The 19740-nt window shown below is 38.9% G+C and overlaps 2 protein-coding genes across 2 annotated transcripts in view; one reads left to right on the forward strand and one right to left on the reverse strand.

Moving 5' to 3' along the window:
- RAB3GAP2 (RAB3 GTPase activating non-catalytic protein subunit 2) overlaps positions 1-14387 on the forward strand; it is a 57292-nt gene extending 42905 nt beyond the window's left edge. The window contains exons 23-37 of the mRNA XM_009646841.2: positions 877-974; positions 1786-1891; positions 2906-3066; positions 4565-4781; positions 5166-5339; positions 5467-5573; positions 6613-6679; positions 7430-7500; positions 9562-9597; positions 10173-10247; positions 10490-10708; positions 12336-12425; positions 12510-12728; positions 13428-13586; positions 13879-14387. Coding sequence (XP_009645136.2) covers positions 877-974; positions 1786-1891; positions 2906-3066; positions 4565-4781; positions 5166-5339; positions 5467-5573; positions 6613-6679; positions 7430-7500; positions 9562-9597; positions 10173-10247; positions 10490-10708; positions 12336-12425; positions 12510-12728; positions 13428-13586; positions 13879-14025 — 1946 coding nt within the window. The 3' untranslated portion in view covers positions 14026-14387. The remainder of the gene's footprint in view (positions 1-876; positions 975-1785; positions 1892-2905; positions 3067-4564; positions 4782-5165; positions 5340-5466; positions 5574-6612; positions 6680-7429; positions 7501-9561; positions 9598-10172; positions 10248-10489; positions 10709-12335; positions 12426-12509; positions 12729-13427; positions 13587-13878) is intronic.
- A 1624-nt stretch (positions 14388-16011) lies between these two features.
- The window catches only part of IARS2 (isoleucyl-tRNA synthetase 2, mitochondrial), a 30114-nt gene continuing 26385 nt past the window's right edge, over positions 16012-19740 (reverse strand). The window contains exons 18-22 of the mRNA XM_009646842.2: positions 19481-19587; positions 18439-18584; positions 18084-18274; positions 16481-16625; positions 16012-16348 (exon numbers count right to left, since the gene is read on the reverse strand). Coding sequence (XP_009645137.1) covers positions 16197-16348; positions 16481-16625; positions 18084-18274; positions 18439-18584; positions 19481-19587 — 741 coding nt within the window. The 3' untranslated portion in view covers positions 16012-16196. The remainder of the gene's footprint in view (positions 16349-16480; positions 16626-18083; positions 18275-18438; positions 18585-19480; positions 19588-19740) is intronic.

The raw sequence follows: 19740 nt of genomic DNA on the forward strand, positions 1-19740 counted from the left end.
GGTTACTGTGTGTAGTCTGCTTTTGTTCTGGATTGTCCTTGAGGGGCAAATAACTAGTGGAAGCAGCTTGAGTGAAATCTGATTTCTTCTCTGAGAAAATTTTGGTGCAATCACAGAATTCTGTGCACAGGTGTTGTATGCTGTTCACTTTGTAGCCTCCTGCTTATTTTGGCTTTAATTGTCAGATTTCAGAGGAATTGGGATTGAAAAGTTAGGCAGAAGAGCCTGGCTTTCATCTGTATGAAGATCAAAGGCTGTTTCTAAGTAATCTTAGAATTTGCATTTTCTCTACCATAAAACTATACCTGGTTTTAAGAACCTGTTCAGCTGTCACAAATATAATTGAAACATGAATGTCATGCTGAGCAGTTTAGATGGTTTCTTGAAGATCTTGTGTTTCCAATTTTCCTCTACCTCAGAGGGACACTCACATTCTTTGTAGTGCTGGTAAGGTGTGAATTATGTAATTGTTTGTTGTTTTTTTTTTTTTTTAAAATTGGTTGAAGTACCAGTAGTTTGCTATATAAGATACAACATGCTGCCACACAGTTATGGGTTACTCCATGGATAATCTTGTCTGACACTTCAAGCCATTCTCTGAATTGAAGAAAATGTGTAATCCAAGCAGTACAATAACCTTTGTTTTGTTATAAATCCGTTTTGCATATGACTCCTGTAGTGGTAGGAACAGTTACGTCCTTTGAAATGAACCTTCTGCTCCACTAAGGGTAAACCATCAAGGTGTCCTGGATGTAACTTAGTCCTTTGTATTGCACTCAGTAGGAACTGATCAACAGATGACCTTTAAATATAAGTGTAAAGAGAGAGGCTGTGGCTTTAGATGTTGTTCATAATGTCAACTAATTTTTGCTTCAGGCAGCTTTTTCTTCTGGAAGTGTTTGTGTGGGGAGAGTTCCACAGAGGAAATGTGTCATGCATTGGAATCGGCAGGTTTTAGCCCTCAAATCTTGCTGGTAAGATATTTATTACATACTTTAAAACTTTGATTTTTTAGTATTTTGAAAACAAAACATTTAAAGGATAAATTCTGAATGTTGACCGTTGGGTTAATGCTGTATTTAGGCTGTGTTCAAATACCCAGTTAAGTGTTGTCAAAGAAGAAAAAAAGGAAGAAAATCTAGTAGAACATGTGGGTATTCTAGTGGGGATGTCTAGAGTATGCATCTAGGACTACAAGAAGATTTGCTGAAGATTTCTTCTACAAATAAACAAAAATTATGAGTAGTTAATTTCAGGTGCTGATCCATTTGTTAAAATTGCTTTTTGCCAGCAAGCAAGGAAGTTTAAAAAGAATTATAAGTAAATTTTTCAGAATTGCTAGTAGTGTTCAGACAATCATCTTTCATCTGCATGTAGTTTTAGTCTTTTGCTACTTTTCTTCCATCCACTACATAATGATAGAAATACCAGTTTCAGTATCAGTTGCCTGTGTTAAGATTTGCAGCTGTAATTATTAATAGTTACTAATGTTTACAAAGTAGAGATTGCTAACATACCGGTATTAGCTGGCTGTGTCATCGAAAGAGAGTGTTTTCTAAGATGTCTTTCTAAATGAAAGATACAGATTATACTGTTTCATTTCAAAGTCTGTCACAGAGTGCCTCATGCCATGTATTTTTAACTTTCTATGTTACTATAATAAGGTTCATGGATATAACATTCCTGCTCCATAACACAGAATTTGTTCAAGTGTTTGCATTAGGTATATTGCAGTATTAGAGCTTAAATCCATTGCTTTAATTTCCATATTCTCTTTTTTTACAGTCACTCCTTCTCAATTTATGGCTTTCCAAGGAAAAGGATATTCTAGACAAACCAGACTCTGTCAGTTGCCTTCACACTATGCTGTCACTTCTGAGCAAAATGAAAGGTGAAATGCACATTTGCAACACTTAAACACAACTGATATTAACTACTATTAAAAATTTGCTACTCTGACTAGCCTATATTATCATGTAGGGTTTTTCCCCCCCTCACAGATTATGGAACAGAGCTAAATTCTGCGTGTTGATCAACTAACTAAAAATACAGTCAAAATCTGAAGTGTGTCACAGTTAAAGGCCTTCTTCATGCCCTGCAGTTTCACTCTCCACTAAGTTGACACAACTCCTATTTGGCACCAGAAGGTGGCTGTTCAGCTCCCCTTCCTGCCTTTTTTGGGTGTATAGTCCTGCCTCTCTCCCTTGTGCTGACTGGCTCTCAGAAGTCCTTCCAGTTGCTTTAACTTATTGAGACACTGTTATTCCAGCAGCATTTGTAGACTTGAACATCTCTGTAACTCAAGGGGTGCTCTATAAAGTCAACTTGCCATTATTTGGGGCAAGTTGTGTAATGAATAAATACTGATTCTACTACCTCACACAGAACTGCTATGGCTGTGTCTGTGCCAGGTTCCCTTATGTCTAGTTTACCATAGGGCACCATTATCAGCTTGAAACTGGAAGCATGAATAAGCTACTGCTGCTGTCTGAATGAATGAATTCTGCTGAACACGAGGTAGCCTGAAGAGGGACAGCTTGAGTGCATTGAATACATGTGGCATCTTGAAATCACAAAAGAAGCTGTCTGCATTGTGGAGTGTCATTTTGAAATATTTCTTAGATCTAGTAAGCATTCAGCAGGTTTTACTACCTAGTGACTTAGATCTATTGCCTATTTCCTACAAATGAAACTTGGAGAACGAGTAATTCATGTTCCGCTCTTTATTTTAAATTTGAGTTATAATCTGGAAATTGTATGCTACATATCTAGGAAAAGATAAAGTAGAGTAACTGGAAATTGCTCCTCACATAAGCAGTATTAAAACGTGATGCTTTCGGGGTTGGTTGCTGCTTTACCAGTGTTAACACCCCAGTTAAGTTTCCTACTCTCCCTTTCTCTACAGTTGCTATAGATGAGTCATGGGACACTCAGTCGGTTTCCCCCTGGTGGCAGCAGATGCGTACAGCTTGCGTTCAGTCTGAAAATAATGCAGCTGCTTTGTTATCTGCTCACATTGGACATTCTGTAACTGCACAGATAATTGACAGTGTGGCAGAGAAAAAGGTAAATCATCTTGGACTTCCCCTTCTATTTACCGTATCAGTTCCATGCAAATTGCTGTCGTTGTAATGGAATAACATCCTCAGCATTAATTTGTCATTGTTCTAACATGGGCACAAGCATGCCATCCAGCACGCCTGAAAATTTGTGTTTGAATTTGAAGAGTATTATGCTGAGGTGAATGAACGATATATCAGAATTGTCTGCTGAAAGTGTTTAAATATGTGATGGGAACTGGACAGTGAGTTTCTCTCTTAATAATAAATGATGTTGACAAACTTAAAGCTTACACAGTTTCCACATAAATTTGAGAAGTTCACTGAAGTTTGGATGGTAAATCTGTTTTAATGCAGGTTTTGTTGTTGGGTTTTTTTGTGGGTGTTTTTTTTTTTTTAATGGTGGATGTTCTTAGCTTAGGTGGATGTTACTATGCTTTACTTCTTAACATGATGGGTGGTTGTTTTTTTGGCAATAAGTATCTTTTCACAAAGTTGTGATTAACACTGTGAAACTCCACACAGCATTGCCATTCAAAATGGAAAAAGTTATTACATTCCTAAGTAGCACCAGGCATATTTGTTTTTTACTACTTGCCTTAACAGATGGGGCTTAGGTGATGTAAACAGGTCTTGTAAATAAACTGCCTTATAAACTATAACTAGGTTACTGGGAAGTGGTTTAGTATTTTTGCACATTCACCTTAACTATTGCAATTCCATATATTAAAATTGTCAGCATTGCCCAAATAGGAATGTTGGTATGTTGCAACGTTATGCTTTACCCATGTGCTCTTTCCTTTGTCACCACCTCTTCTGCTCTTAAAAGAATAAACCAACAGCTTTATTTCCCTCAAAACCTCCCTTCCATAAAGCCATTTATCTCTTCCCCCTTTTTTTTCCCTACCATCCTTTGGCTTAAAGCCTAAAACTGTTAATGGCCAGGCTTCTGAGAACTCTAGAGTTTGCTTTCTTGGTGCACAAAGCTAAAAATCAGATCTGCACCGTACTGGAAAGATTCTTGGGTTTCCTGGCAGAGCATTTGCTGATAAACATGAGAATTATCAAAATAATGCACAGAGCTGTGATGCAGTGTGATCCAGTGTTTCTGGGTGAATAATACGTATTGTTTTAATATGGTAGGAAACTTAAATGTAGGCGGATTAATCATATATGTAGGGAATGTGTATATAGTGGGGGACTTAGAATTAAATCTTTCTGAAGGGATTCTAGCCCACTTCCAACTAAACACGAACTTCAACATGGGACTATAAGATGACCTTTCAGGTCCTTTTATCTCCTTATGTTTTTGTGCGTCTTGTTATTAGTGTGGGATAGTAATTGATGTTTCCATAATAGTTAATATATGTATCTTGAGCTAAATTATTCTTTAAAATGCAGTAGCTCTTAGGATACAGCTTTGCATTTTAATACTATGCATTTTTTTTAACAAAACTGTGCTACTTTAAGTGAACAGACCTAAACTAGTTCATATGTTCTGTTAGTTTTCCCAAATAATTGTAGGTTCAGACACGGAATCCTGGGAAGCACTTTCCCTTGATACTGAATATTGGAAACTTTTGCTGAAACAGCTAGAGGATTGTCTGATACTTCAAACACTACTGCATAGCAAAGTGAGCAAAAGGACAAAAAGAGTTTCATCACTCCAGACCGAGCCTTTGGGTAGGCTTTCTGTAAAGAAATTGCTTGAAGCTGGAAAAGGTACGTTTATTTTCTCTTGGAAAGGTGGTTGATTGCCTTTCTAATAGACTTCCAAGACATTTTTACCTTAATTTATGGTATGTACTGCAGTGGAAATTGTTCTGCTGGTTACTGTTCTTAATTTAAAAACCAATGCAAACCATGTAGACTCGTGTTTTAAAATTATAAAAGAGTATTACTGTACAGACTGCATTGTAAATGTCTAATCAGTTGATTAGGAAGTTTTCTAATTGGCAAAGTCACCCTTATGTAATTAATGGTATATTATGTAATTAACTAATAGAGTAGAAACTCCTATCTCTTCTCTTGTCCTTTGATTCTGAACCATAAATCTTCTGGGATACACTGACTATACCTTTTTTTTTTTTTTTTTTAATGTCCTAGGAGGCATTGCTGATACTGTAGCCAAGTGGGTTTTTAAGCAAGGCTTCAGTCCTCTTGTACTGAATTTGGCCCAACACAAGAACAATACAGATAGTACTGAAGAATCTGTAGAAATGCATACTAATATCTTTTTTGAGGAACCAGAAGCAGATGCAGGCTTGGAAACAATCCTAGGTAAGAAAATAACTGGATTTTTCCATTCTAAATGTCTGCAGAGATGTTTTAGTTGCTACTGTTGTGAAGTAGCAGGAATTATAGTGGGAAGCAGTCTGTCTTGTAACTTCAGATTTTCTTTTTCTAGAGCTGCTGCAACTAGCATATCAGCAATTTCCGTGTAGTCTTGAAGTGGATGTACTCCATGCACATTGCTGTTGGGAGTATGTAGTGCAGTGGAATAAAGACCCAGAGGTAAAAGAATTTCATTTGTGGGGAATAATGGTTAAGACCAACTCAATAGGAGCAGTTTCACAAGTTTGTAATAGCTCATAAAAACTTCCGTTAAGAAGACTGACTTTGAAAACATACTAATTATAATTTTTCTGTGATAAGTGACAAGAACAAATTGAATTGAGAAAATGAATGCAGGTCTTGAAGCTGAATGGCACCTCACAGAGACAGGACTGTATGTTTCTAAGCTATCAGACTCTCAAAACTGGAAGTGTGGAAACTGGATTCAAATAAGCCACATGAAAGATGGGTTTTGGCTGTACTTTGTGCGAGTACAAAACAGTTTAGGTACTGCAAAATAGTGATGAACATTTCCTCTGTTCTAGATATGCTAAAACAGATTACAGAATACACAACATGTTAGACTAGAATCCATTGCATGTAAAGAGGAAAGAGAAATTTCTTGAATGTTCTTAAGTTCCCTGGCTACTGCTGGGAATTGTCATAGGAGGAAAAAAAAAAATTCCTTTTTTCCACTGCTTTCCTAGAGCTTCTCTAATATCACAAAATTTTGTCCTAAGTTCAGATGATATTAAAATTGAAATGAGCACTCATTAGATCTGTGTAACGTAACACCTTGCTATAGAACAGACGGTTCCTCTAAGATTGTTAGAAGCTTGCTCCAGCGTAATGAAATGGAGTAGAAATTAATCTTTCTAGCACAAATGGATTTTGTATTTGAAAAAAGACTGTTGTCAGTGGAGGTACCTTTCAGCAGCGTATGTTAGCAGTACGTGTACTAAAACAAAGCCCTGAAAATAGTGCTGAAATCACAATGTGTTTCCTGATCACTGAATCATACTTTGCCACATACATGTATGCTTGTCAGATAGTAGCAGAGAAGATTGCAATATCAGAATAACTTACAAGTTCTGTAACTGTCAAAAAATAGTAGCTTTAAAATAATCTACCTGAGCCCTTTAGGTATCAATAGTTTACATTTAAAACAAGTCTTGAATAATGTAATAACTTGTTCTTTTACTTTTTTGTTTTACATAAGGAAGCATGTTTTCTCATTAGGTCTATAGATCATCTAAGATGCATCATTAATGCTCACGTTCAGCATGGTAAGTATGAAGCTATTACTAAACATGATCTTTGTTGAAATTGTGAAAAAACAGAATAAGTGACTGTTTGTCAACTAGTACAAATGTATGTGGTTCACAGTAGTGTCTGGAAAAAAACCCTCCAAAAACGCAAACTCGCTCAAAACTTTCTGCTGACATTCAAGCCTTTGTTTTTCATGTTGAAACTGAGTTTCTATCAGAACCACGAAAATAAGTTGGTTAGATAAAGTTAATGTGTTTAATTAAAAACATTTTAAAATAGAATTGCTTTGAAACTATGTATTTAAACAGTGGTACATGCTTCTTGCAGTCAATTGCTTTTCATGCATTTCATGCATTTCTTGATACTCTGTTTTAGTGAATGTGATGACAGTTGTCTTTTTGGTAGACTATTAACGTATGCAAATAAGGTGCACTGTATGTCTAAAGCACTAGTCTTAAGCTTACCACCACCATTTCTGTGTACCTACAACGTTTAACCCAGTCTGCATAATATAATTATTTTAACAAAAAGATTCATTGCACTTCTGACTGTATTTAATCACCAAAGTAGTCTTCTCCTGAGAAATATGAAGTCCAAATATAAAGCAGTGAGGGTAACTCACAATTCCTTGCTTCATTCACCACCTTTTTTTAATCCCCCCTGCCCTCTCCCCCCACTAAAGGAACTTTGGCCCATGGCTTTTCACTCAGTACTTTTAAGATTTCTTTTCTGTTCACTTGGAGTTTACAAGTCTGCACTTATTCTAGGTATTGGTCTGATGATGTGGAATACATTCATAGTTAAAAGGCTTTCTTCTGCTACGTATCTAATGGACAAGGTGAGCACAGTATTATGACAGTATCTTGGAGGCTGAATTTTTATTGTTAACTGAAAAGTGAAACTAGTATTTTTTAAACCATTGTTCTGGATTTTTTTGGGTTTTTTTAAATAAGCTTAGAATATCTTTGATTTAAGCATCAAAAAATCCCTGCTTATTTTGTTTATTATGTAGCTAACTTTCAGAATTGATGAATTATTTTAAAATACGAAATCTGTGGCATGATCAACTATAGGCAGCTTTAAGTAATAGCTGATCAGCACTGGCTGATGCGTACTGAAGACTTAGGCACAGTGTTAGCTTGTAATTGCTAAATAAAAAAGTATTTGTGAAACAGTTTGAAACTGTATGTGTCCATATATAAAATTTTAAGTTAGAAAACAATAAATAACTTAAAGTGTTTTCTCTGTGCCTGTTTCCTGCAAAGTTACTGCCGTGAAACTTTCAGGTTCCCACAGGCAGCAGCTTTTCCTGATGTTGCAGTCCAAGTTTTGCATGTATGAGCGCTTGTTCTGCAAAATGCAGAACGTTTTGTGGATGGTGTGGAGCATTTTTAACTATCGCTACCGTTGTAAATCAGCTTCTGTTCTTGTATGCAGCTTGTTTGCTGTGAGTTTTAGCAGTCGTTTGTCCCTGTTAAACTTCACTTTTTTCATGCTTATAAATATGCAGTGGATCTGTTACTGGAAGGCAATTCTGTTTAGGACTGGAAGACAGTTTAGGAAGAGTACTGCCAGTAAGTGATAGATATGTTTAAATTGTGTAAGGGGAATCTGCCTGTTGGTTTGCCAGATACAGAGCAGCAGCTAAGTGACTTTCAGCATAAAAGTCCAGATGCAGAGAGAGAAGTGTTGACGGTGATTTAAAAAACAAAAAAAAAAATCAAACCCCCCAAAAACCCAGCACAAAACCCACAAGATTTGCTGTCTTGTCTTCTTTTTTTCCTTCTCCTCTGTTCCTCTTGTTTTCTGCTTTTGCTTTTTGTTTAGCTCTGTATGAATTGGAGAATGTAATCTTCCTCATTCCTTTCAGCAAATAGGCTCAGTTGTATGCAGTTGTAGTTGGTGTTTCTTCTGCAAAAACTCGTTTCCAGTTTTTCTGTATGCCTTTATGTAAATCCACCACCATTACTTCTGCCTAGATTAATATATTAACTATCTGGTTTTGTACGCTTCTGTCACCGCAAACAAGTATCACGTAATACAAATGTTGCTAACTTTATTAAAAGTTATTTATGTGTGTTTGAAAGCTGGGAATTAGTCCTTAGGGTTTGTGTTACAGAAGCACAACTGATCTCTTGCTAACTTCCAGAAAAACAGTTTTCAAATCTGCTGGTGCTTAATCAGTCCCAAAACTGACAGCTGAAAGTTGTCTTGAATTGAGACTTTGAAACAGCATGCTGGATCACTTGAATTCGAGATCAAATAATCCCAAAATTCAGGACTCTGGAAACTATCTTCAGCTGTTGTTTAGACTCTGCCATGACGTTGTAATCATTGCTTGTATTTTTTTTCTGCTATGGAAGAAGGAAGTTCCACTGATGAGTATGTGCTTGTTCATGTGCAGCGTGTGGTTCAGCTTGTAGAAATTGGACCTCTCTTCTAAAGAATTCAGATAGGCTGCCTAACTTTCTTATTAGACTTCTTCATCTCAATGAATGTGCTGGAGCATTCACTCTTCCTTTCCTCTTCCCTCATTCCCTAGCGTTTCTTTCTAATACCACACTTGGTATTATAGCTCTAGTTCTGTATTATAGAAATCACTGGGAATTTTTTAGCTGCCTTTGAGATTTGAATGAGGACCTTGGGGCCTTATCTGTAGACGTTAAGAAGGGTGAACTAATATTGGCATCAGTGATGTTAATTTCTGAGTTGTATGATCTGTATTAAATCTTCTCTTGAAAGCAAGCTATGGAATGTGTTGCATTATGTGGCTGTAATGAAATATTTTCTCATTTTGTATTAGGAAAATACTAAATAATAGTTTGAAATGGGGGGTAACAGATACTTTATGATGAAAATTATTTAGTTGTGCTGGTTTTTTTTTTTTTTTTTAAAACAGGTTGGAAAAGCTCCAAAGGACAGATTATGCAGAAGGGCAAGTATAATATTATTTCTGTCTAAATGGAAATATATAAATAAATATCCCTTAATTTTAATACTAGTTTGTGATTTATTTTCGAGTTTCAGAAAAATTCAAAATGCAGCCCTAGAGAAAATGTTATGGATTTTAAGAAATGTAAACTAATCTTTACTGACAAAGCAAATGACAATGGCAGTGTAACTTTGAATATTATAGAAGGTAGAGCTGAGACTACAACATGATAAATTACTATTATTTTTCATGCATAATTTCATTAGTTAAAACTTTTTTGGAAGACAACTGATATGTTCAGAAAATGAAATTTACTGCGTGTGAGTACTTGAGGAATTCAGTCTTCTTTAGAAATACTGTATTGTAAATGGCTAAATTTAGCTTCATTCCTATTTTTTCCCTGTTATTTCAAATTCCTTGTATTTAAGTGAATATTTGTTTAGCTTTAAATATAATAGGTTAATAAACTGAGCTTAACGATGTGTTTTTGTCAACAACTGTCTCTCAAACATACAGAGCTAATAAAAGCCTGTTTCAGTTCCAACTGAAAGACTTTAAATCATACCATTTGTTAACAGGACGTAGGTATGGGTGACACAGCAATGACAGCTTTTCTTGGCTGCTGTTCAGATCTTCTGCAAACATTGCTAGAGGTAAATTTTTATTCTTCCTGTAAAAGCAAGGAACTAATTGATTAAAATTTAATTTTCAAGAATGTGGTTAACTAATTTCTGTACCATTCCGTTCAGACAAATATTAATGAACTTGTAGAAAACAGGAAATTCTATTTTTCATTTAATTGCAGAGGACTTGTGATTAAAACAGTGTCTTTTGCATAGAAGGCCAATATAGATGACATTTTGCGTGTGACTACTTTTCTGTGTTGCTCTGACAGGCTGACGTGAGTAGCGATGAAATGCAGGCTCCTGTCTTAGATACTGAAGATGCTTGGGTGTCGGTAGAAGGACCGGTATCAATAGTGGAACTTGCCCTTGAGCAGAAACGCATTCACTACCCGCTTGTTGAACATCAGTTTGTGTTATGTACTATCTTGTACGCCATCATGAGGTTTTCTCTGAAGAGTGTGAAGCCTCTTTCGCTCTTTGATAGCAAGGTATGTTTTTGAAAGCTTATGTGCATACACCTTAATATTGCTATCCTTCCTCTTGGTATCTATGCTAGCATTCACTCTTGAAACAGTTCATGCATAATTTTATGAAAGGCATTTAGTCCACTGCGGTGCATTAATGAAGTTGTCACCAGAATTCAGGCTGAGACCCAAACTTGGTGCTTTTTCTTTATGAATAAAAGATTTGTAGTGACCTCAGATGGATAAAATTAGCTGGCCTGAAAATACTGTGTGGTAGGATCACTGGATGACAGGTTTTTCTCGTTGCTTTGAGAAGTGCTGGATCAGAGAAAACATAAATATTTAAAGTCAGAAATGTTATGTTCATGTCACTGTTGTATCCATTATTGCTGATGATTATTCTAGAATTCTGAGCATCTCAAAGAGAATAAACAGCTTGTCATTTAATGCATATAAGCCACTTAAAAAAAAAAAAGTCACTGCGTTTTAAATGCAGTATATTGCCAGTCAGAGCTTGACCCCGATACAAAGCAGGTACCACACACTGAGCTTTCCTCCTCCTAGCTCTACCACACTACAATTCTAAAAAAATTTAAACAAGGAGTACTGGTGCACAGAAGATTTTTTCTTAATGGTTTACTGGAATTTTATAAATGCAGATTATTACTCTCCTTTTGCCATAGGTTCTTGTCTGTGTGCAAGCTCTGATGAAGCTGTTGGGTCTGCTTTTAACATTTTACCATAGGTCAAATTCCATCATTTTTATGCCTTTTTTTTTTACCTGTTAGCAGAAAGCATTATACTACCTTTTGTCATTTAAGAATGCATATTACATCTCAAGAGTAAAATTAAATCCTGTTCCTCTGCCCCCTTTCTTTCACATACAAGTAGTATTCTCGGCTGCTGCCTTTTTGCCTTCACTCATGGAAGATTCCCATTTGTTCTGTGAGCTTTATGAGGCAATTTCTATCAGGTCTTTAGAGGATTTTGGCTGGTGACAGAAAAAGTCTTTAGAAGTTCCGAAGACCATTTATTACCTTATTTCTGACAAGGCAAGTCACCACCTAGACCTGCCTTTTAGCATAAGTTTCCCTACTCTGTGTGTTAGTACGGAGCCAGGCTGCCAGAGATGCTTGGCATTGAGGACCAGTCCATTGCTGCTGGGCTGAAATAGGGGCTACCATGTGCTATGATTCAGAGGTTTACCTGAAATTTGATAAATCTGTATTTCAGGAGACCTTTAAATTAAGCGGTGTCAACTATGTCAATAAGTAATAGATAAAATGTATGTTTGTATCAGCTGGTTTACCTGTCTTCTTACGTATTATGCTTGGCATGTTGGTCTAGAATGATAAGCCAGGGACCAGGAAAATATATCCAAATTTCAGCTCCAGGTGAAAGCAGAAGCCTGATTTGGTAGGCAGGTAGTTTTAAGTTTGAAAGCAAATCCTTGACAAGTTATGATTGCATGAACAAAATTTGTTTTCTTCTGTGGCTTTAACTTACAATATTAATTTTTATCCCCAAAGACAAATAGAAGATGCAGTACAAATTTAATGTAAAAAATAAGTAGGCTTCTTAGTATTGGATTAAAATGGATTCCTTTTATTTCCCTGTATCTCTGAGGACTGTCTTTGTTTCTCAATTTTAGGGCAAAAACGCATTTTTCAAAGACCTTACTTCAATTCAGCTGCTACCTAGTGGGGATATGGATCCAAACATGTTATCCATACGACAACAGGTAGGTATAAGTTTTGTACTGAAAGTTCTTAAACTTCTAAGATTTCAAATAATACTGAACTAACTTGCAATTTTTGCTTCCAAGTTCTTGGTTAAAGTTGTGAATGCAGCGGTTCAAGCTCTATGTTCATCACAAAAGGCCAAAGAGCTCTCAGAAGAGGAATTGTTTCCTTTTGAAAAGGGCAAGAATTGGTCAACTTTGGCTGTGGACCTGGCTCAGTATCTTCAAATCTCTGAGGATGTGGTCAAAAGGCATTATGTCTGTGAACTGTATAGTTATGGGATGGATCATCTTGGTGAAGAGGTAATAACAGCTGTTAATGATTTTAAATCAGTACAGCATTATGACAGATTTTCTCCTAAAATTAGTTTTTCAGTTATTCTAAGGTGCTAGGAATGATTAGGCAAGTATTATCAGGCTCAAAAAATCCCCAGGCCGAAAAGGTCAGAGGCTGGAAAAGTTCTTTTTCAAGACCAATAATTACCCTCGTTTTTCCTTCTTCCCAACAAGAATCTGCATATAGCAACTACTGGACACGTGGGAGGGAGTTACACTCTAGTCTGAACCCGCACAGCCTTTTTTTATGGTGCTGTATTTGATAGTTTCAGGAATCTGCTTATTTTGCCTGTAATAATACCTTCTTTTAGGAAAAGTTCACCAGCCCTTGGACAAGAAAATCCTTCCCTTTCTTGCAGGGAAAAGCAAACCAGAGATTATATGGAAGTTAGGAATAAGTTACTGAACTGTAAAACAGATCTCGTGCTCATGCTGATGACTGTAAAGTACAGAGTAATTATCTGCCTTTGTTCACTCTTCTGCTGTTCCGAAGCTTTTAATAACGTGCTTGATTACAGTAGCAGGTAACACAAGAAAAAGTCTCAAAACTGTTCTTCCTTTTAGTATCGAGAAGCTTCTTTTGATACAGCTTTTCAAGCCTCCAGTGAAGTGAGCTGTGTCATGCTCAAACGGTTTCCAGTTCCTTACATTTTTTTTTATTTTCAGGCCTTTCTTCAGGTGACTGACAAAGAAGTGCTTGCATCACAGCTGCTGATACTGGCTGGACAGAGACTGGCCTTCGCTTTACTTCACACGCAGACAAAGGAGGGTATGGAACTCCTGGCTAGGCTCCCTCCAATGCTATGCACTTGGCTGAAAGCTATGGTAAGTTAAGCTCAATTTAGGAAAACTGGTTGGTTTTCAGCAGCTTCTGTTGACCGTGATAACGAGATTACATTTGAATGACCCTTTCTTACTAATGAAAAGGAGAATTAGTTCTCATTTTGTCCTGGTGCTAGTTCTGATTCGAGAAGGGTAAAGCAGTTTCATGGGTCAAAGCATCAGCTTAATTGAGTTAATAAACCTTAGTAATCTGTTTTATACAAGTTCAGGAGGGCTTATATGCAGAAGATCATCTGGAAAATTACTCTGATGCTGTGTTGATTCTTTTATATAGGACCCCCAGGAACTTCAAAATGTAGAAGTGCCAATTGCAACAACAGCTAAACTCGTTAACAAAGTCATCGAGCACTTACCAGAGAATCACGGGCAGTATAGCCTTGCCTTGAACCTGATCGAGGCTGTGGAAGCCATCTCATCCTGACGCTCTCGGTACAATGCATGATTTTACACCATGAGGCTGAACTTTACAGAAAGAAACTGTCATGTGGCTCCTGTTAAATGACAAAAAAGAACAGTGCTCCCCATCCCAGAATTTCAGACGGTAGTTTTAAATTGGAGTATATTTTAAATTCTGCACTAGTACAAAGATGCTTAGTTTCTAGTACACTTGTCAGTATCTGAAATGCTTTGTTATTTATTTCTGACTTGGGCGCTTTTTGCGGTAGTCTAAATTGGATATATTTGACAGCAGTTTTAGTCTATTTACAAAATCACATCTTGTGGAAATTCTGTATTTCATGCTGGCAGTAACTGCTGCGGTTTCAGTGTTCCATGTATGATTTGTTTTTCAAAACAAGCTGTAGAATTACACCCAAGAAAACTTCAGTCTCTGAAGCTACCGTGTAAAGCCAATACTGCTTTTTCAGAAGCCAGAGCTGGTGTTGGGCTCATGCCTTGTAACTGCATTATCAGTGACAATGACGACTGCACTAGACATAAGACAAACTGTGCTGGGGCCTCATGCAAAGGGAGAACAGCCCATGTGAGAAACAGCTTGGGAAGGAGAATCCAGTCCTCCAGCCACAACTACGGACTCATCTTTTAGTCCAGATCTCCCAGTGTTGTTGCTAGGGTTCTGGGCTTCAGCTAAAACTGGATTTACATCCCTCTCCTTTATTGTTAAGCTCCGCTGAGTTTAAGTAGGTCAAGGAATGTCTTACTGCAAGATTCTTCCCCATCTTATCACTGTAGAAGATGTAGTACGCTATAAATCTCTGCACACATTAACTTGTAGTCAAAAAATAGTTGACCCAACTTCACTGAAGATCGATAGTACTGAGTACTTTAGCCTTAAAAAAACCCTACTTTTATTTACCGTACCTACAGGGAATCACATAGTGAGGATCTTCACTACTGGAGTGGTATTAAACACGAGTCTCTTGCATCAGCTAGTACTGTTCACTTTCTAGCTAAAGGATGAGGAAGCCAGGCGAGAAAAATGAAATTGGTATAAACTGTTTTTGTCTTGAAGTCAGCTGAAATTACTGGCTCCATCTTGTGAACCTGCTCCTCTCACATTATATGTAATAAAGAGAGCATTCTGCCTTGCTGGAGGCAGAATTTGGTCTTACCTTTCTGAAGTATGTGCTGCTGTCATCTAAGGGTTAGACTCCCCTGAAAAATAAGGTTAGGTAGGTGGCTGCTTCTACACAGCCTCCCTCACCTGTTCCGCAGCCCCAGTTCCTCATCACTGCACTCTACGGTAGCTGATGAAGGCTTCTTCGAAAGGCTTGATACCAAGAGTCTGACTTCCAACAGCGATGGGAGGCCAGACAGAGAAGAGAATAGGTAAGAATTCTAGTAAGAGGTTTAGGTGCTTCTATACTGACTTCCATAACTGAGGTTAAAACAGCTGTAGGGGAAAAATTGAAGGCGGCAGGATTGTCCAGGTGACTCTCCCACCTTGCCTGACAGCACTTCAGACTTCTGCGGGGATCTGGTCACTGTGGAACCTGAGGGAAACCAAAACTGTTTCTTAGTTGCATTACATTCCTGCATCCTGGTACAGCTGTGCAAAGGATTTTACTGTAACCGAGTATCATGTCAGAGCTGACACACTACACCAATCAAATCTGTAATGTATTGTAAGTAAGACTCTGTATATAGTGCTATTTTGTGTCTAATTTGCTGTGGATTTGTGTAAATTGATTAAATAAAATTTGAGATTTCATTGTGTCTTTTCCTTCCTTTTAGGGAATGGTGGTCACCACCTTTTCTTCTGCTCTGTTTTACACCAGAGGAGCAGGTGCTCCCAGGTAGAGAGGTTCTCCAGGGTTCCACAGAACCACCTGCTGACAGTATAAAAACTAAACAATAGCTGTTTTACTGTGGAGCTTTGCTTAAATGGAAGTGAACTTCAAAAGAAGAGAGGTTGCAGATCAGTCAGTTATTTTGAACCACCCTTTTTATTATGCTGAAAAGTGATATACACAATTAGGCATATATACATAAGGTTCCCCCTGAAACACATGATAATTCTGCTTGGGCTGGAGCTTAAGCATCTGGCTCTTACAGGCTTTGGTACGCAGACCTGCTGGCTGGCCACCGCTTCTCTATACAACTTCAGAGCAGCTCCTGTGTGGGCATTTCATTTCATGTGCTCTCTTTCCCAGCAATGACTTTCAGGCACCGCGGGCAGGGAGTGCTTGAGGAATGGGAAGTGTATCTCCTGCAGCGAGGGCATTTTGCTTTGGCAATGGGCAGGGCTATAACTTCATAAGAAGACTCTTCACGGATATCACCACCTGTCAAAGAAAGCTCTGTTACCGAGGTGGCGTAGATGCAGTTCGCATACTCGACTCTACACAGCAAGCGAAGAACAAAGGATGGTGTAGTGCAGAAAAGAACCAGGGGCCTGGCTGGAATAGTTCTCTCACCTTCCAAGTTAATCAGAAAGGTCCCTTTGGTGATGTTTGCATCTGCAGGTGTTTCTTTGGGTAGTTCACTCAGCAGGGTTGTCTGGGAAGCCATCATTATTTCATTCAGCTGTGAAACACTGGAAGTTTCTTCAGCCTGCAGTGCCTAGGGAAGAGGGTTAATTTTCAGCAACCTGGTTTTTGTTCCTCAGTATCCTCCTAGAAAACCTTAAAGTGAAAGTAGAATTACCCTGCATGTGCTTGCAGCGATTGTCATAGCCTTGGCATGAAGAGCACAAGTTTGTGTGCCTCTGTGTGTGTCTAAATATATAATTATGTTTGCATCCAGCATCAAAAGTGAGGTCTGCCCCTGTGAGCTCTAAGATGCTCCTTTCTTTAAAACAAATGCCAAGACAGGGGTTCCTAATCAGAAGAGATGACTTGAGTCATTTACTTAGTTCTGCCAGGTATAAGAGTACAGACTTGGAACAGCAGGGTTCAAGGTTCCCTCTGCAAAAATTTCCAAGTCACTTCAACCCTCACATCAAGCAAGCAGATGACATCAGAAAAGCACTAGAGCAGGAGTTTTAAGGGGTCCAGAGCTAAAGCCCCATTGATAGGAGTGCAGCTTGGGGGTCCAGTACTGTTTAACATATTAATTAATAATCTGGATGGTGGGACAGAGCATACCCTTAGCAAGCTGCTGATGACATGGTGCTGGGAGGAGTGGCTGATACACCAGGTGGCCACGCTGTCCTTCAGAGGGACTTCCACAGGCTGGAGAAAGGGGCTAGCTCAGTAAAGGGAAAGGCCTGGTCGTGCCCCTGGGGCAGGGTAACCCCAGGACATGCCAAGGGCCAGCTGGCTGGAAAGGAGCTTGGCAGAGAAGGGGTCCTGGTGGACAAGCAGCTAACTATGAGGCAGATATACACTCTCACCACAGAGGCGGCCAGCAGCATCCTGTGCTAGGATGCCGTGTCTGGGCAGGGGCTGGCAGCCGGCCAAAGGAAGGGACCCTTCCTCCCTGCACAGCCCTGGTGAGACACAGTTGCAGTGCTGGGTCCAGTTCTGAGGTCCCCAGCAAGAGAGAGTTGGGAGCTTACAGCATGAGGCCATCAAAGGGCCATAAAGATGATGGAGGACTGGGGCATCTCTTGTATAAAGAGAGGCTGAGCACAGGGACTGCTCAGCCCAGGGAAGGCTCACACGCATCTCATTAATGTATATAAACACCTGATGGGAGGGTGTAAAGAAGATTGAAAGCACCTGGCTCTGTGGTGCCCAGTGACAGGAGAAGAGGCAAGAGAAACCCAAAGAGGAAATTCCAAGAAAGCACATGACTGCTTTTTTTTTTTTTTTTTTCTGAGAGGGTGGTCAAACACTGGCACAGGGAGCCCAGCAAAGTTGTGGAGTCTCCAATCTTGGACGGATTCTGAACCTGACTGGACACAGTCCTGCTCTAGCTGGCCCTGCCTGAGCAAGGGGCTTGGGCTATACAATCTCCAGCAGTCCCTGCCAAGCTCAACTATTCTGTGATTTTTCTGGCAAGTACAAAGCAGAAGGAAGTTTAGAGAAATTAGTATCTTTTTGCACAGACAACACTATTCTTAGTTGCATCTTTTACCTCCATTAATTCAAACAGCAATCCGGGCTCAATTACAATGACGACTTCATATTCCAAAGCATTCTTGCCAGAGATGGACCCAAGGAAAGAGTCTCTCATTGCACATGCACCTTCTATTGCTTCCTCAATGCCGGGCTTCTTCCATGCTGAGCTTGCATTAATCCAGCCGGTACGGAACACGCCCTCTGAGTCTTGGAAGCAAAGCAAGCAGAGGAGTTTTTAATTTAGTGTCTTTCAAGGGTTCAAGTGTTTATTAAGTAAGTGAATAAAAAGGAATCTCTGTATTTGCATTCCTTTTAACTGTGCAATTAAACAGTGCACGAAAAGAATTCCTTAGAAATTGTATGTGCTTTACCTTTCTTATAAGGGATGTGCTGGAAAACCTCCTCTGCCAAGTGAGGAAGAATTGGTGCAAAGGATCGGACCACTATGTCTAAAGCCTCTGCTAGCACAGTTTGACACGAACAACGCTTAGGATCCTTTTCTTCTTCACAATAGAGCCTGCAAGGCAAAGATGAAAGCTGGAAAGCATTCATATGTTCACGTTATTGTTCTTGCTCAAGAGCCGCACTTTCAGGCCTGCCATTGGAAGTACAGAAGCCTGACTGCGCTTGCCCTTCTAAGGAAAGCTTTTCTCCATCACCCTTCCTAGGCAAGCGCAGTGGTATAGGTACAGGACCATTTACATATACTTGCACATGGCCGGTCCATTTGCTTCATTTGTACAGAAGAGAATCTTTCCTCAGGGAAAGATCCTGAGCCTGCAGCTCTGTTAGCCCTTTGTTCTGGTTCATCTATAAAATTTAGTATTAGGGCTTTTCTCCTCTTCCCCCTCCCCCTGCCTCCCCCCCGCCTTCACTTGCATTCTGGAAACTAAAGATCAGTATAACCCTCGAGCAGTACAACTCCCTACCTCCTTCCCCCATGAAACAGCCCTTTCAAAGTTTACAAAAGGTATTATCAGTCACGTCCTTAGGATTCTTTACCTGGTTTTTAGGTCCGTAAAAGACATCAGGTTGCCCAGAGAAGTGCTAAAAGCCCTTCCCCCTACCTTCCCAAATTCAGATGCACACAATTCTAGGTAGAAATACAGATCCAAGAATCTCTCTCTCTAAAACTTTATTTAGTCTTAAATGTGTATGCTTGATTACCTTTCAAAATGACTCAGCAGCCTGAGTGGACAGAATATAGAAGCACACTGATGACAAAAATACTCAGCTGAAAGCAGCTAAGCCTTCAGCTGTGAGCTTTAGGGCACTAAAACATGGTATGTAATGACTATGAAATGTTCTCCAAGATCTCTGTCTTCACTCAACATGCGCCTGGAATGTTATTACCTCCATCTCAAACTGATTAACTTGCTTTATTCCTTTTAAAGGTAGCAGTAATGAACTTACCTGTCTTTGATTATGCTGAAATAAAAGTTAGACAAGTTTCTGGAACAGAATGCTTGCAATAATCGAACAACTTTGCTATAATCGTATTCCTTGTATGCTTCTGTAACCTGGAGGGGGGAGCAGGGGGAGATAAGAAGAGCGTATCAGTTTTCATCACGTGGCATACAATGACAACCCCTGATGAACTTGAACTTACAGAACCTGTACTAAGTGACACAAAGTCTGGGAGAATCTTTTCTTTAAAAGGCTTTTTTTTTTTT

The sequence above is a fragment of the Egretta garzetta genome, unplaced genomic scaffold (assembly GCF_000687185.1).
Source record: "Egretta garzetta isolate BGI_Z169 unplaced genomic scaffold, ASM68718v1 scaffold339, whole genome shotgun sequence".
Taxonomy (NCBI): domain Eukaryota; kingdom Metazoa; phylum Chordata; class Aves; order Pelecaniformes; family Ardeidae; genus Egretta; species Egretta garzetta.